General features: G+C 40.2%; 1 protein-coding gene across 2 annotated transcripts; it reads left to right on the top strand.

Annotated features, from left to right (window-relative positions):
• Positions 1–11,511: 11,511 nt before the first annotated feature.
• Positions 11,512–14,862, top strand: LOC109214270 (pimeloyl-[acyl-carrier protein] methyl ester esterase-like). Of its 2 annotated transcripts, none has more exons than XM_019378174.1 (4): positions 11,512–12,401; positions 14,153–14,245; positions 14,346–14,413; positions 14,514–14,862. In XM_019378174.1, exons 1-4 carry the CDS (start codon positions 11,775–11,777, stop codon positions 14,647–14,649), a joined length of 924 nt encoding a protein of 307 aa, XP_019233719.1. In that variant the 5' UTR covers positions 11,512–11,774; the 3' UTR covers positions 14,650–14,862. The 2 variants fall into 2 exon arrangements, with proteins under 2 accessions (XP_019233719.1, XP_019233718.1); XM_019378173.1 differs by having other exon boundaries at positions 11,513–12,401; positions 14,346–14,431.
• Positions 14,863–17,036: the final 2,174 nt, after the last annotated feature.

The raw sequence follows: 17,036 nt of genomic DNA, 5'->3' as shown, positions 1-17,036 counted from the left end.
CCACATATGCCACTATATCTTTCTTCATTCTCATCCACCAATAATGCTGCCGCAAGTCCTGATACATCTTGGCGGCCCCCGGATGAATAGAATACCGGGAAATGTGAGCTCCTCTACAATCAACTCACGAAGTCCATCCATATTAGGCACATAAACACGACCTTGCATCCTCAAAACCCTATCATCTCCGAGAGTAACCTGCTTGGAATCTCCGTGTCGCACTGTGTTCCTAAGGACAAGCAGATGAGGGTCATCATACTGCCGCTCCCTGATGCGCTCAAACAATAAAGACCGAGTGACTGTACAAGCTAGAACATGACTGGGCTCAGAAATATCCAACCTCACGAACTGGTTGGCCAACGCCTGAACATCTAATGCAAGCGGTTTCTCACCGGCTGGAATGTACGCAAGGCTGCCCATACTAGCTGACTTCCTACTCAAAGCACCAGCCACCATATTGGCCTTTCCAGGATGATACAAGATGGTGATATCATAATCATTCAATAGCTCTAACCACCTCGTCTGCTTCAAATTGAGCTCCTTTTGCTTGAACAAATACTGTGAACTCCGATTATCCGTGAACACCTCATACGACAAGCCATAAAGATACTGCCTCCAATCTTCGGCGCATGAACAACGGCTGCCAACTCTAAGTCGTGAATAGGGTAATTCTTCTCGTAAACCTTCAGATGCCGCAAAGCATATGCAATAACCCTGCCACCTTGCATCAATATCGCACCAAGTCCAATACGAGATGCATCACAATATACTGTATAAGACCTTGATCCTGTGGGCAACACCAACACTGGCGCCGTAGTCAAAGTAGTCTTGAGCTTCTGAAAGCTCGCCTCACACTCGTCCGACCATCTGAACGGGCACCCTTCTGGGTCAACCTTGTCAACGGGGCTACAATAGACAAGAACCCCTCCACAAATCGATAGTAATAGCCCGCCAATCCCAAGAAACTCCGGATTGCCATAGCTGATGTGGGTCTAGGACAGTTCTTGACTACCTCAATCTTCTTAGGATCCACCTGAATAACCTCTGCTGATACAACGTGACCCAATAAAGCAACAACTCAACCAAAACTCGCATTTTGAAAACTTAGCATATAACTAGCTGTCTCTCAGAGTCTGAAGAACGATCCGAAGATGCTGCTCATGCATCTCTCGACTGCGGGAGTAGATCAAGATATCATTAATAAAAACAATCACAAAGGAATCCAGATAGGGCTTGAACACCCGGTTCATCAAATCCATGAATGCTGCTGAGGAATTTGTCAGCCCAAATGACATCACTAGAAACTCATAATGCCAATACCGAGTCCGAAAAGCAGTCTTAAGGACATCGGATGCCCTAATCCTCAACTGATGGTAACCAGACCTCAAATCGATCTTCAAAAACGCTTTGGCACCCTGAAGCTGATCAAATACGTCGTCAATCCTCGGCAATGGATACTTGTTCTTGATGGTGAATTTGGTCAACTGCTGATAATCTATGCACATCCTCATCGATGCATCCTTCTTCTTCACAAACAACACAGGCGCAACCCAGGGCGAGACATTAGGTCTAATAAAGCTCTTATCAAGCAAATCTTGCAACTGCTCCTTCAATTCTTTCAACTTTGGCGGGGCCATACGGCATGGCAGAATAGAAATGGGCTAAGTGCCCGGAGCCAAATCAATAGAGAAGTCAATATCTCTGTCAGGTGGCACCCCCGACAGGTCTGCAGGAAACACCTCTGGAAACTCAAGAACAACGGGCACAAAATCCATAGGAGGAACCTCTGCACTAGAATCACGGACATAAGCCAAATAAGCTAGACACCCCTTCTCGACCTTGTGTCGAGCCTTCATATAAAAGATAATCCTGCTGGTAGAATGGCTAGGGGTCTCTCTCCACTCTAATCAAGGCAACCCCGGCAAGGCTAAGGTCACCGTCTTGGCGTGACAATCTAATATAGCATGATAAGGTGACAATCAATCCATACCCAAAATGATATCAAAATCAACCATATCGAGAAGCAGAAGATCTACGCTAGTCTTAAGACCTCCAATAGTAACCACACACGAACGATATACACGATCTACAACAATAGAATCTCCTATAGGGGTGGACACATATACATGAGCACTCAAAGAATCACGAGGCATAACCAAATATGAAGCAAAATAGGACGACACGTATGATTATGTAGACCACGGATCAAATAGAACTGAGGCATCTCTACTGCAAACTGAAACCGTACCTGTGATAACTGCATCAGAAGACTCAGCCTCCGACCTGGCTGGAATAGCATAACATCGGGGCTGGGCCCCACCACTTTGAACCATGTCTCTAGGATGACCTCTTGCTGGCTGGCCTCCACCTCTAATGGCCTGACCTCTACCTCTGGCTCCTGAACCCCTACCTCTAGCTGGCAGAGTGGGTGGTGATGCAACCGGTGCCGGAATCATGGCACGAGAACTCTGTTGTGGCGCATCGCCCAACAATATCGGACGAGTCCTCCTATGTGCCCAAAACCACCACACTCAAAACATCCATCCTGGTGTTGTGGCTGCTGAAACTGAGTCTGACCTAGACGGGCCGGAGGACCACGGTAATAATTCTGAATAAGAGGTGCACTGATAGGAACTGGCGGTGCATTGTAGGCTGGCTGCCCAGAATGAGGCACATAAGGACCACGACTCCCTAAAGAACTATGGGATACCTGAAGCGTCGATTGATATGGCCTGGGAGGATGACCTCTATCGAAAGTACCCTTATCTCCAGATGGGGCATCACTGAACCCACCAGAATGACGAGGTCTATTGTCAGACCCCTGACCTCCTCTTTAGGATAGAACCATCTCGACTCGCCTGGCGACATTGGCAGCCGTCTGAACAGAAATCTCACTCCCAGTCTCCTTAGCCATCTGCAATCTGATAGGCTGAGCAAGTCCCTCAATAAACCTCCTCACCCTTTCTCTCTCTCTCTCTCAGTAGCAAGCAGTAGAATAGCATGACGGGCCAGATCCACAAATCGAGTCTCGTACTGAGTGACAATCATAGAGCCCTGCTGAAGACGCTCGAACTGCCTACGATAGCCCTCCCTCTGAGTGATAGGAAGGAACTTCTCAAGAAATAACTGAGAGAACTGGTCACAAGTAAAAGCAGGCGACCCAACTGGTCTGGTCAACATATAATCCCTCCACCATCTCTTGGCGGAAACCGACAAATGAAATGCAACAAAGTCGACCCCATTGGTCTCCACTATCCCCATGTTCCGTAGCACCTCATGACAGCTGTCCAAATAGTCCTAGGGATCCTCTGAAGATGCACCGCTGACGTGAACTGGGAAAAGCTTGGTAAACCTATCCAACCTCTGCAAAGCCTCAAAACACATAGCTGATCCGTCACCGGTCTGTGCTGCAACACCCGACGGAACTGCCCCCACTGGCTGGGCACCTGGAGTCTGAAACTGGGGAGCCATCTACTCCGGAGTGTGAGTAGCGGGAGTCTGGACTCCTCCCCTAGCATGTGAGACGCTTGGTGCCACAAGAAATGTGTCGGTCTGAGCAACACTCTCCATAAGATCCATTACACGGACCAAAGCATCCTGAAGCACTAGAGTGGCAATGAACCCCTCTAGGACCTGAGTTGGTCCGACAGGCACAGTCTAGGCTAGAACGTCCTCATTAAACTCTACCTGAGGCTCCACCACTGGTGTTGCTGCTCGAGCTCGGGGCTGAGCTGTGCCCCTGCCTCGGCCTCTGGCACGACCTCGGCCTCGACCACTGCCCCTCATAGAATTTGCTGCTGGGGGCTCTGGCTGTTGCTCAGCTGAAGATGCGGTACGCGTTCACGCCATCTGCGAGAGAACAGAATAGAAGAGTTCAACCAGCAATGATAGAATAAAATCACACGATAGAGAAGAATAGAAGTGAAACTGTTCCTAACTCCATAACCTCCGGAAGATAAGTACAGACGTTTCCGTACCGATCCGCCAAACTCTACTAAGTTTGCTCGTGACTCGTGAGACCTATGTAACCTAGTGCTCTGATACCAACTTGTCACGACCCGAAATTTCCACCGTCGGGATCTTGATGGCACCTAACATTTCACTTGCTATGCAAGCCAACGTTAGAACAATTTACTTCTTTTAGAAGCTTAAACAATAACATTAATAACGAACTGAAATAACATATATGTTCTAAGTATAAATGCGGAAGCTAAATAGCCAACGTCTATTACAATTCCCTGAACCTGGTATCACAAGTGCACGAGCTTCTGAAGTAATACACATAAAGGTTTGAAATAAGTACAAAGCTGTCTGAATGAATTTGTACAGCTAAAAGAAAAAAGGACTGGGACCCAGGAGCTGCGGGCGCTGAACAGCCGTACCTCAAGTCTCCATAAATGTCTGATCTGAGCTCGCTAGTAACCGCCGCTGGGACCGTCTCTAAAATTTTCACAGTGTGCAGAGTGCAGTATCAGTACAACTGACCCCATGTACTCGTAAGTGCCGAGCCTAACCTCGATGAAGTAGTGATGAGGCTAAGGCAGGTAACCTACGGTAAAACCTGTACGCAGTCTATAATAATGACAGAATAATTGAAATAGTCACCACCCGGAATTTCCACCGTCGGGATCGTGATGGCGCCTAACATTTCACTTGCTAGGCAAGCCAACGTTAGAACAATTTACTTCTTTTAGCAGCTTAAACGATAACATTCATAACAAACTGAAATAGCAGGTATGTTATAAGTATAAATGCGGAAGCTAAACAACCAACGTCTATTACAATTCCCTGAACCTGGTGTCACAAGTACACGAGCTTCTAGAGTAATACACATAATGGTTTGAAATAAGTACATAGCTATTTCAATGAATTTGTACAGCTAAAAGAAAAGAGGAAGGGGACTCCAGGAGCTGCGGGTGTTGAACAGTCGTACCTCAAGTCTCCACAAATGTCCGATACGAGCTCGCTAGTAATCGCCGCTGGGACCGTCTCCAAAATTTGCATAGTGTGCAGAGTGCAGTATCAGCACAATCGACCCCATGTACTGGTAAGTGCCGAGCCTAACCTCGACGAAGTAGTGACGACGCTAAGGCGGGTCACCTACGCTAAAACCTGTACGCAGTCTATAATAATGACAGAATAATTGAAATACGGTATGGAATTAAAGAGCCAATAGGAAATGATAACCACAACCTCGAAAATAAACCTGTGTCGTCCAAAATTACCAATCTCTACCAGCTTAAATAAAAATATCGGAAAACAACGCAGCTCAAGAAAATAGAACATATAGGTAGTTGCGGCGCAGAATCCGATCCCACCAGATAACACATAATCCTCCCTTATTCCAGCATAATAGTATCAACAACAGTAAATAATATATATACTTGTTGCGGCGCGCAACCCGATCCCACCATATATCAATATCAATACATAATTCACCCTTATTTAACCATATTAATCCAACCTTATTCCACCTGTTGCAACATGCAACCCGCTCCTACCGCACATACATATACACCCTTATTTCACCATATCAATCTTTCCTTATTACACCTGTTACGGCGTGCAACCCGATCCCACCATAACAGTGCCAAACAGTCAATGTACACAGTCAAATGAACAGGCTAAATCACAAGGCCTTTACAATAAATAAATACCAAACTGAACCAAGAGAAGGGAACCTTATTCAATATAGAATCTACACAAATAATACTACACAACGAGACCAAACCAGCAATTTACAGTTAGAAGGTACAAACAGAGCAAACTAAAAAAATAGCAGGGAAACTATGAAAAGAGCTAACATGGTTAACAGAAGAAGATACTGATTAACACGTAGAAATTAAGCATGGAAAGCATTTAGAGCATATAACAATTTAGATAGGAGGGAAAACAATTAAGGAAAAGCGATAAATCAGGGAAAACAGATAATTCGGCGGCGTATAAGCACTCGTCACCTTGCATATACGACGCTCACATGGAATTCACATAACACAAAGTCTGAGGGTTCCTAATTCCCTCAAATCAAGGTTAGACACAACACTTACCTCGCTCCAAAGGCCACTCAAAGCTCAATCACAACTTTGCCTTTCAAACACGCCTCCGAACCAACAATATCTAGCAAATTACCAACCAAACGTTTCAAAATAAGCCTAAAGAATCACCCACGATCGATAAGAATTCAATTTAGGACATTATTAAAAAAGTCAACAAAAGACAACACCCGGTCCCGCTTGGTCCAAACCCAAAATTCGGACCAAAACCCGATTAACCATTCACCCCCGAGCCCGGATATGTAATTGATTTGGAAATCCGACCTCAATTTGAGGTCTAAATCCCCAATTTATCAAATCCCTAGTTTCTACCCAAAAATACCCAATTCCACCATGAAAATCTTAAATTCTATGTTGAAATCTTGTAAAATAAAGTGAAAGATTGAAAGAAACTAGTTTAGAATCACTTAACTATGATTTGGGGAAGAAAAAGTCTTGGAAAATCACCTATTGTGATTTAGGTTTTGAAAATTTGAAGAATGAATGAAAAATCACGTCTAAGTCCATTTTCATCAGCTGCAGATGTCGCATTTGCGACGCGAGCTTCGCAATTGCGAAGCTCGCAAATGCGAGGAAGGTATCGCAAATGCGAACCTATCGCAATTCTACTTTTTTCGCAAATGCGAACGTATTGTTCGCAAATGCGGAACTGGGATCGCAATTGCGACCCCCTTCTTCGCAAATGCCAAGAAGATCTTCCCCAGACCAACTTCGCAAATGAGAAGATTTTCTTGCAAATACGATGACTACCTGGGCTAGCTACTCTTCGCATTTGCGATGAATATCTCGCAAATGCGAAGCTGTCATGCTCGCAAATGCGAACTCTAATTTTGCAATTGCGAGATCAGAGGTAATTCCAAGAAATTGCAGATATTAGCAATGGTTAAGTCCAATATCACTCCGTAGCCTATCCGAAACTCACCCGAGCCCTCGGGGCTCCTAACCAAACATGCACACAAGTCTAAAAATATCGTACTAACTTGTTCGTGCGATCAAATCACCAAAATAACATTTAAAACCACGAATTTAGCACCAAATCAAAATGAAATTCTCAAGAACACTTTGAAATTCCTATTTTCACAACCGGACATCTGAATCACGTCAAATCAACTCCGTTTCTCACCAAATTTTACAGACATGTCTTAAATATTATATTGAACACGTACCGGGTTCCGGAACCAAAATACGGACCCGATACCAACAAGATCAAGCATCAATACTTTTCTTAAAAACCAATAATTTTTCAAATTTTAATTTTTACCAAAAATTCATAATTCGGGCTAGACACCTCCGGATCCGATTCCGGGTATACGCCCAGGTCCCATATTACGATACGGACCCATCGGGCTGTCAAAACACGAATCCAGGTCCGTTTACCAAAAAAGTTGACCGAAGTCAACTCAAATGAAGTTTTTAATTAAAAAAAATCCTTATTTTTATCAACTTTTAACATAAAAGCTTTCCAGAAACACGTCCGGACTGCATACGCAAATCGAGTAGGGATAAAATGAGGTTTTTAAGGCTTCGGAACACAGAGTTTAGTTTTAAATCATAAGATGACCTATTGGGTCATCACATTTGAAAATAGTAATAATAAAATACACTAAAACTTGAAACTAAACTACATATTCGACTTTTAAACTAATTTTTTAATCAGTATGTTAGAAAAAGATAATTAGTTTTTCTGTTACCGCACGAAGAGCGGATGAATTCACTAGTGTATTTATAAAAATGAAGTGTTCGTTACAATCTAATCTTAATGCTCTCATCGATTAATGTTCATCTTTTGTTCTTTATATCGTAATACATCTTGCAAGCAAATAATTTCATAATTTAATGTCCAATATGAATTGATGGATCCTTCATTATTGTTGAGCTACTATTGCTAACACCGGAATTTTCATTTGACTACTCTTTTCATGAGGTATGAATTTATATCTACCTAATTGATAAATGCTCAACCAATTATCATCACGTAACATATGGAGCAATTAATTTTAGTATGACTACTGTCAAACTAGCTCGTGAAGCATGACTTTATGATCTACATAATTAATTACCTAACAAATTTTCAAAACGAGAAAGGATGGAGCTTGATAAATACACAGTTCACATATGAAGCATGCTTCTTTAATTAGAAAAAGAAAATTATGAGAAAAGTCATAAAATGTTGTAGAAAATTGTAGATCTAGTTTTGTTCAACAACCTATCCTTCTCCTTCACCGCCCTTTAACGACAACCACTCGTCAACTCCAATCTAAATCCTTAATTGGTTTTTTTCTCTTTCCCTTTCTTTCGTTTTTCTTGCGTTAAAATATTGAAAATTCTGAGAATAAATATGTTGACATGAACTAATGGTGTGTTTGGTATGAAGCCGGAAAATATTTTTCAATTTTCACATGTTTGGTTGGCTTAAATATTTTGGAAAACATTTTCCTCACGAACTTATCAATGTTTCCCTATCAAAAGAAGGGAAAACATTTTTCGTAACTCTTCTTCAACCTTCCCCACCCTATTGCCCATCCACATCAACCCCCCATACCCTACCCATCCCACCCCTATCCACCCACCCCTACCCCCACCCCACCATATCCACCCACCCTCCACAACCCTGCCCTATCCCCACCTTAAATGGAAATATTATTAAGAGTACTATCTCCCATGTTGTAGATAGAGTACTTTTTTTTAATTTCAATAAAATAAGTATTTTTTTTTCATAATGTAAAAAAGTATTTTCATTCATTTCAACAAAAAAAGTACTTTCTTTTTATGAAGTAGAAAAATTATTTTCTTTCATTTCAACAAAAAAAACACTTTCTTTTCATGATAGAAAAAGTATTTTCTTTCATTTCAACAAAAAAATGTAGTAAAAAATATTTTCTTTTATTTCAACAAAATAAGTAATTTCTTTTCATGATGTAGAAAAATTATTTTCTTTCGTTTCAACAAAATAATGTAGTAAAAAGTATTTTCTTTCATTTCAACAAAATGAGTATTTTTCTTTTCATGATGTAAAAAAGTATTTTCTTTCATTTCAACAAAAAAAGTACTTTATTTTATTATGTAAAAAAGGTATTTTCTTTCATTTCAACAAAATAATGTAGTAAAAAGTATTTTCTTTTATTTCAACAAAATGATTATTTTCTTTTCATGACATAGAAAAAGTATTTTCTCTCATTTTAACAAAATGAGTACTTTCTTTATAAAAACATTAGGTATTTGCGGTTTGGGAGGGAGAAGGGGGGGGGGGGAAGCATAGGAAACATGGGGAAGTAGCATAAAAAATTATTTTCCTAAAAAATATTTTTTACTCCGTAAACAAACACTAATTTCAGGTAGATGAACAATCCCTTCTTCCAAAACAGAATATTAAAATATCCACACACACGTGACAGATAAATTTGTCCTACAAATACTCTCCCTGGATTGAACTTTCTAATTTCAGGTTTCTAGATAAGACAATTATGTTAGACTAAAATTGAAAAAGTCGAGACTTTTTTTTAATATTCGTGAAAATGAAAACTAAAATACGAAAATACTGTTTCTTATAATTTCCACATTGAAAGGTCGAGCATAGGATGCTCTAATCTTTTTGTCCTTTATCATTTTACTGGCTTGTCCAGTCATTAAGAAGTTTCGGATGCTAAACGCCTTTATTCTCATGATTTTGGAAACGCAAATTGGCTCAACAATGTTTAATATATTGTAAAATACATTTTAATTTATTTATGCCCGACTGAGGTTACATTTCTCAGGTTTATAATCATTTCGACGTCAATTGGATAGCTTTGGTCAAACTTATTTTTATCTTTGAAAAGCTCATCCTATTTTTCCCAAGATATTGATTATCACATGATTAATGGTTTTAAGAATATCCAACAAGGAAGTATTAACATTTTCGGATATAGATTCCTTCCCTTTTTTAATATTTAATAAGTATATATCACATGATATGCTCAAACCACTTTGCATGGTGCTTATTTAGACAGTAAGTACTCTACTAATAGCTTTTCGATTTTTTTAAAAAATAATACAACACTTAAAGCAATGAAAGAAATTTGAGGGGCAAAAACACGATTCTTAAGATGACAACTACGCATCAAATTATTTCTCCGAAAGATATCTAGACCACTTATTTATAAACGTTACGAAAAGCTGTCTAAACTCAGGCCTCCACAGTTTTAGCTAAGGAAAAATGATTTATTTATTTTTGTTTAAGTTACATAATGTAAAATAATTTAATTATCACTACTAGAAATTCGGCAAAAATCGACCAAGAAAAAAACCGACCAAAGTTGGTCGGTTTTTCAAAATATTTGAATTTTTAATTTTTTTTTTACTAAACCGACCAACTTTGGTCGGTTTTCTTTGGCGCAAAAATGCAGGAAACTATTTTTGAGTCCCGCGAAATTTATTTTTCAAGAAATCGATCAGCTTTGATCGGTTTATGCAATTAAAATAAATAAAAATTAATATTAAAAAAAACGACCAACTTTGGTCGGTAATTTCGGCCAGTCATTTTAAAAAACCGACCAACTTTGGTCGGTAATTTTATTTTTTAGTAAAACCGACCAACTTTGGTCGGTTATTTTCGTGCGAAAATATAATTAAAGAGTATAAATAAATAAAAAGATAATCTTAAAACAAAATGCACCAATGGTCTAGTGGTAGAATAGTATCCTGCCACAATACACACCCCAGTTCGATTCCCAAACGGTGAATCTTTTGATTACATAATTAAAATACTGACCAACTTTGGTCATTTTTTTTTTTTGCAATTTTTTTTTAATTTTAATTTACCGACCAACGTTGGTCGGTAATTTCCGATCAACTTTGGTCGGTATACTAAAGTGACCACCAAAATACCGTCCAAGCGTATTTGGTGGCATTTTGGTCGGTAATTGTCCATAACCGACCAAAGTTGGTCGATTTTTTTGGTCGATAATTACCGAATTTCTAGTAGTGTATCCATCTAATTTGGCCAATTATAACAGGTTATTATTCTTTGTTTAGGTTATAAGTTTAGACTTGTTATGAATAGATACCTAATATTATAGATAAAGTTGTAAATATTAAGTATATACTTCTGTACACAACTTTAAATTCAAGAAAAAACTGATGATCTCGCTTGAAATGGAAATCACAATTCAAATCCATTTTGTAGCGTGGGGGTAAAACCTCATCTCAAGAATCTAGAGCTGAAATAAACAATATTACTACAAAAGGATATAGTTTAATGATATGGGTGGAAATGTTTTACAGAATAATTAATGTGGATTCACTTTTTACTGTGCTAGCTCCTTTCCCTTCTCAATTCTCCGACTACATAATAAGAAAAAGGACAGCCCGGTGCGCACTAAGTTTCCGTAATTGATAAAGTTAATTTTTGCATAAATGAAAAAAGTACGATTTGGTAAAAATGGAAATATATAGTGTATAAAAGCTAAGCTTTTCTTCTTGTTTTCCCCAAAATATTCATGGTGAAGACGTGGGGGGAGCCAACAGCAATGGACATTTCCTTATTCATTATTTAAATATTTCCTTTGACCCTTGACCTCTACAGTCTGCAAATAATCTATAAATATGTAGAATTCTTATTCCACTTTCCACTTTCTCCCTTTCTAAGTACAATTTTCCACAATTAATATTTTCTTCACAAATTATCCGACACCCATAAATCACACAAACACATAGTGCATGTTCTGAAATCTTATATCAGTGATGCCCAAGTGTTTTAGCTTAACGGCTACAAAGAACAGATGCCTCAAATCCAGTTTCAGCAGTCGGGGTCTCCGATCTACTGTCACTGACCTCAAAGATGGCACCATCATGCACTGTTGGGTACCCAAAACAAGGAAATCAACCCGACCCGACTTGGTCCTGATCCACGGGTTCGGCGCCAACTCCATGTGGCAATGGAGCGAAACGGTCCGAATCCTTTCACGGCACTTCAACGTCTACGTCCCCGACTTAGTATTCTTCGGCGACTCCTACACGACCCGACCCGATCGGTCCGAGTCATTTCAAGCTGAGTGCGTGAAGCGCGTGATGGAGGCGAACTCGGTGGTGAAGATGAGCGTTGTTGGGCTGAGCTACGGTGGGTTCGTGGCGTATAATATGGCGGCGCAGTATAAGGATTGTGTGGAGAAAGTGGTGATTTGCTGTGCCGGAGTTTGTTTGGAGGAGAAGGATTTACAAGAAGGGTTGTTTGCGGTGAACAGTGTGGAGGATGCGGCCAACATTCTGCTGCCGCAGACGGCGGAGCAAATGAGAGAGTTGATGGGTTACACGTTCGTTAAAGCTCCGGCGAAAGTTTTGCCTTCTTGCTTGCTTACTGACTTCATTGATGTAAGTGTCTCATTTTCCAATTAGTTCTTCTTACATCTTTGTCTGCCTCTTAATTAACTACAATTATTAGTTAACTAATTATCTGAAAAATAAAATTGACAATATGATATAACTACTTTACGTACGTAGTACTGTTACCATGAGAAGTGTAACGAGATTTTTCTGTGAAACTTTGCTTTCTAATTTAATATGTGACTTAAATATTTTGAATTATTAATTATTGTGACTTGTCATTTTTTTTAAATATTAATTTTATTTCAGAAAGACATACAGAATTCTTGTATTCCAATCAATGCTAGTACAAAAGATTAAAGAGAGGAAGATAATTTTTATTTAATTCAACTATATACAGTTGAAGCAAAGACATTGAATGCGTTCTCACGGGTAGTTGAAGATGCAGATCTACCAATTTAATGTTTCAGTATTTTTTGATGTTTCAAAATAAAAGAGTTTTAAATTTATAATAGACGACATCTTAGAATAAGAAAGAAGGAAATGATATAACATAACTCTTTACAATTTGAATAAAAAAAAATAAAGCTATATAGAACGGACGTGTTTTATTTTCAGATATTGCTTGTCTAAAACAAAAACAAAACTAAAAAGAAACTATAATAGGTCACAAAATCATTTGTGGTTCCACGTTCGGAATTTGCAACATGAATATAATAAAAAAAAGCATGTTATGCTAGAGTAGAATAAAAGTATCGAATAAAAACTTCTTTTCCTTAAGATAAACCGCATAAGGACTTTAATCACTTTTAATAATTGTAAAATCTCAAAATATCAATTATTAAATGACAAACTACTCCGGCCCCATTTAAAAGTTAATTAGTTGAACGTGAAGAAATTGAATATAAAGCTCCAAACGAGACAATCTCTATGAGTTGGATGGATTATGTGGTTCAGTGGTTGGTTTGGATTGAACTTAGTGGTAGATAAAGGAAAAAACCTAGATTCTTGTTGCATTTACCAAAAGGATCGAGCAAATTGAAGTGAATCAATGCCAAATGCCCACTTAATTAGTATCTTTAATCCATTTTTTGCTGCCATCAAGATGCGATGGTAGTACTTGCGCATGTGTTTATATTAATTCAATAAATACATGACATATTTTATACACTTTTATTACTAACTTATAGTTATTTAATCTATTCTTCCTTAATTTATGACTGGACCATGATATATTAATATGACTTAGTACAACTTCAATAAAAAGATGTACCATTGCAAAAATGATATTGCAGGCCTTGGCCGACTCGGTGGCCCCAATGGCCAATGGAGCGTTTCATGTGTTGCTTACCTAAACCAGTTTCGGTCAGATTATTGCTGGAATCAATTTATATATAAAAAATAATAATAATAAATGGACATGATCACCTTTGTCATAACTCATAAGGAATGTCTGATTTTATTGAACAGGGGAAACCAAATGAGGTCAAGACTTTGACATCCTTTATCCGTCTTTTAAAAAGATATTTAATAGCCTTATCATAGAGTATTTGTCTAAATAACATGCCGTTAAATACTAACATTCTACTAATTGAAACAATAAGGGTCAACTTGGAAAGAGTAAAAAATGCTTCTAATTTTTTCAAAACGTTAAATATATCAGAACAAATTTACTAGTAATATTTGTGAGTAGTACAACAGTAGAACATTCCCTCCCCTAACACGTCTACAAAAACTAGAAGTTAAAGAAAAGACTTGTGCCTCATGTTGTAGCGAAATGATTTTGGTGTCATGTGCAGGAAATGTTTACAGATTATGTAAAGGAGAAGAAAGAGCTGCTTCTCGCAATTGCGAAAGACAGAAAGCTATCCGATCTACCTAAGATCACTCAGGTTTTACCCTTTTCCCTGTCTTCAATATAATAATGGTCCCAAATACATTAATTAACATTGCTAGTATTGTTTTTCCTAATTAATGTTGCTTTCTTTACAGCCAACGTTAATAGTGTGGGGAGATCAAGACAAAATATTTCCTTTAGAACTAGGTCACAGACTGAAAAGGTTCATTTCCCCTAATGGGTTAGTTGGAATTTATTTACATAAATAATCGTTTATTAATATGTTTCGTTGGGGTTGACTGAGATGTAAAAATTATTGGCAGGCATTTAGGCGAGAATGCTCAACTTGTGGTGATCAAGAATACAGGCCATGCTTTCCTTTATGAGAAACCCGCAAAATTCCATAAGCCTTTGAAATCCTTTCTCTTGGCTTCCACAAAAAGTCAGAACCAAACATGATTCACTTTTTCCTATGTGATTTACTGGTGAAAAACCATAATGTATTATCTCAATTTTTGCTATGTAATTTGTATAGGGTCAAATTTGACCCTCAGCATCTCTACGCCAGTGGGTACGCTCAATGAGTGTACGCCTGTCAACGTAGCGGGTACGACTCGGCCGTGGGGGCAAAAGCGACATCGTTTAGGACTCAATGTCTTCACTAGGGAGACGTTACCTATCTTTGTAACTTTTTGATTCTTTTGAGGAAGGTCTCCTATTATATAAAGGAGACCTTCACATTGTAAAAAGGATCATCTGATCTAATACAACTCTCTCATCTTTCTGGCTTTCTCTCTCTATCTCTATTTCAAACGAACGTATCTTATTGAGTTCATACTGTCTCTTTGCAATACTAGATCTACAACAATATTATCATCTTTGCAACTCTAGGATTATTATATTTGATTATGATTTACCCTTTTTCTACTTTTGATTGTTTTTTAGCTTACAAAGTATATTGTTAACTTTTGAGCCAAACAATTTAGCGCCGTCTGTGGGGATTTCGAGAATCAAAACCATAGTATCCACCTAGAGATCAACCAACTACCACTCTCTACACTTAAAAAAAAAACAGAAAATGGCCGAAAATAACACAAGATCGAAAGCTATATTGGGTGTCACTACCAATCTCCTTGGCCCTCTCAACGAGGCCAGTGACGATGGCATCCTGAATGCAACCCCTAGCATCACACCGGGTGCAGAGATCTCACCTTCCCCATCCGAAGGTCTGACGATCTTGCACGAAAAAGGAGCTTCCACATCTGCAGTTACGGAAGCACCCTCAGCAGTCAAAGAGCTACTGGAAAGATGGCTAACAAGCGCTCTAAGTGGCTTGGTTGAGAGGTCACCACAAAGTAACATCGGATGTACACCAACGGTAGGTACCACTGCTGCCGTGAGCGAACCGGAAGTTACACTAGCGAATAACAAACCCATCGAGACACAGACCAACAATGGCACGCTAACAGCCATCCTAAAGAAGATGGAAGAAATGGAAAATGAAAACAAGGCGCTCCGCGGTCAGATGAAGGAACACCGGGAGAGGGTCGACAAGATCCCCGGTGCTCCCAAGTTGCTACCAAAACGCGACGTGGGAAGGTTCGTTGAACAACCATACACTGAAGAAGCTGCCCCTCACTCCACCCCAAAAACCTTCAAGATGCCACCCTACCTGAGGGTATATGACGGAACCACAGATCCCGAGGATCATCTGATCCACTACGTCACCGCTGTGAAGGGCAACGACCTATCGAAAGAACAGGTACCGTCGGTACTGCTGAAGAAGTTTGGCGAGACGTTGACAGGAGGGGCCTTAACATGGTACTCTCAGCTACCGGCTAAGGCAATATCAACGTTCGAGGAAATGGCGGATAAGTTCGTCACAGCCCATGCAGGCGCGAAGAAAGCGGAGGCCAGGGTCAACGACATCTTCGCCGTCAGGCAAAACACAGGAGAGGGACTCAGGGACTTCCTGGCAAGGTTTAACAGGGTAAGGATGAGTCTACCAAACGTATCGGAAGGTATGGCAGTCGCCGCTTTCCAGAACGGGCTAAGCAGAGATGGTTCGAGGGCAACCAAGAAGCTGCTGAGCCGCCTCATGAAATATCCCCCTACCACATGGGAGGAAATCCACAACGCCTATTGCGCCGAGGTACGAGCGGACGAGGACGATCTTAATGGGCCGACCCAACGGCTAACAGCGATACACTCGGAAACGAGGAGAGATCGACGGAACGAAGGACGACGAGAACAACTCCCCCGCTCCAACAAAGATCGACATCAGCCATACACCAGATCCTCCCATCCGCCACCAAGGCATACAGACGCGCTACAGCGACACGTCGCCCCACTCCGAAACGAAAGAGGTACGCCCCCTTTATTAACCGCCCATAACTTTTGTGTATCTCCTTCAGAAATAGTGTACGCACTGGAGAAGCTGGGCACCAAGGTGCATTGGCCGCAGAAGATGAAATCAGACCCTGCCACAAGGAAATCAAACGCCCTATGTGAGTTCCATCAGGAACGAGGACACAAAACCGAAGACTGCATAGGCCTACGGCAAGAGGTGGTCAGGATGCTGAACCAGGGATACCTGAGGGAGTTACTCAGTGACAAAGGGAAAATCAACTTTGCACGCGGACGGGAACAATCCCACGGGCCACCGAAGCCACCTTCCCCAGCGCGCACGATAAACATGATCGTCGGAGGCGGCGACGAGTCAGTGATCAATCACGTCAAGCTCGCCACCACACACAGACTAAAGCGGACCATCGCCCATGAACGGTATGACGACTTCGAAGACAGTATCACCTTCGATAAGTCTGATGCCGACGGTTTGTCTTTCC

This window comes from Nicotiana attenuata, unplaced genomic scaffold (assembly GCF_001879085.1).
Source record: "Nicotiana attenuata strain UT unplaced genomic scaffold, NIATTr2, whole genome shotgun sequence".
In the NCBI taxonomy this organism is placed as follows: domain Eukaryota; kingdom Viridiplantae; phylum Streptophyta; class Magnoliopsida; order Solanales; family Solanaceae; genus Nicotiana; species Nicotiana attenuata.
Note: the sequence above shows the minus strand (reverse complement) of the source record. Positions and strands in the feature narration are given on the sequence as shown.

Bases quoted from the DNA above. Each gene is read 5' to 3' on its own strand.
- LOC109214270 (XM_019378173.1), top strand. From the start codon at position 11,775: ATGCCCAAGTGTTTTAGCTTAACGGCTACAAAGAACAGATGCCTCAAA. The intron at 14,246-14,345 runs GTTTTACCCTTT...CTTTCTTTACAG, and splicing joins ATCTACCTAAGATCACTCAG to CCAACGTTAATAGTGTGGGG. The intron at 14,432-14,513 runs GTTAGTTGGAAT...AATTATTGGCAG, and splicing joins AGGTTCATTTCCCCTAATGG to GCATTTAGGCGAGAATGCTC.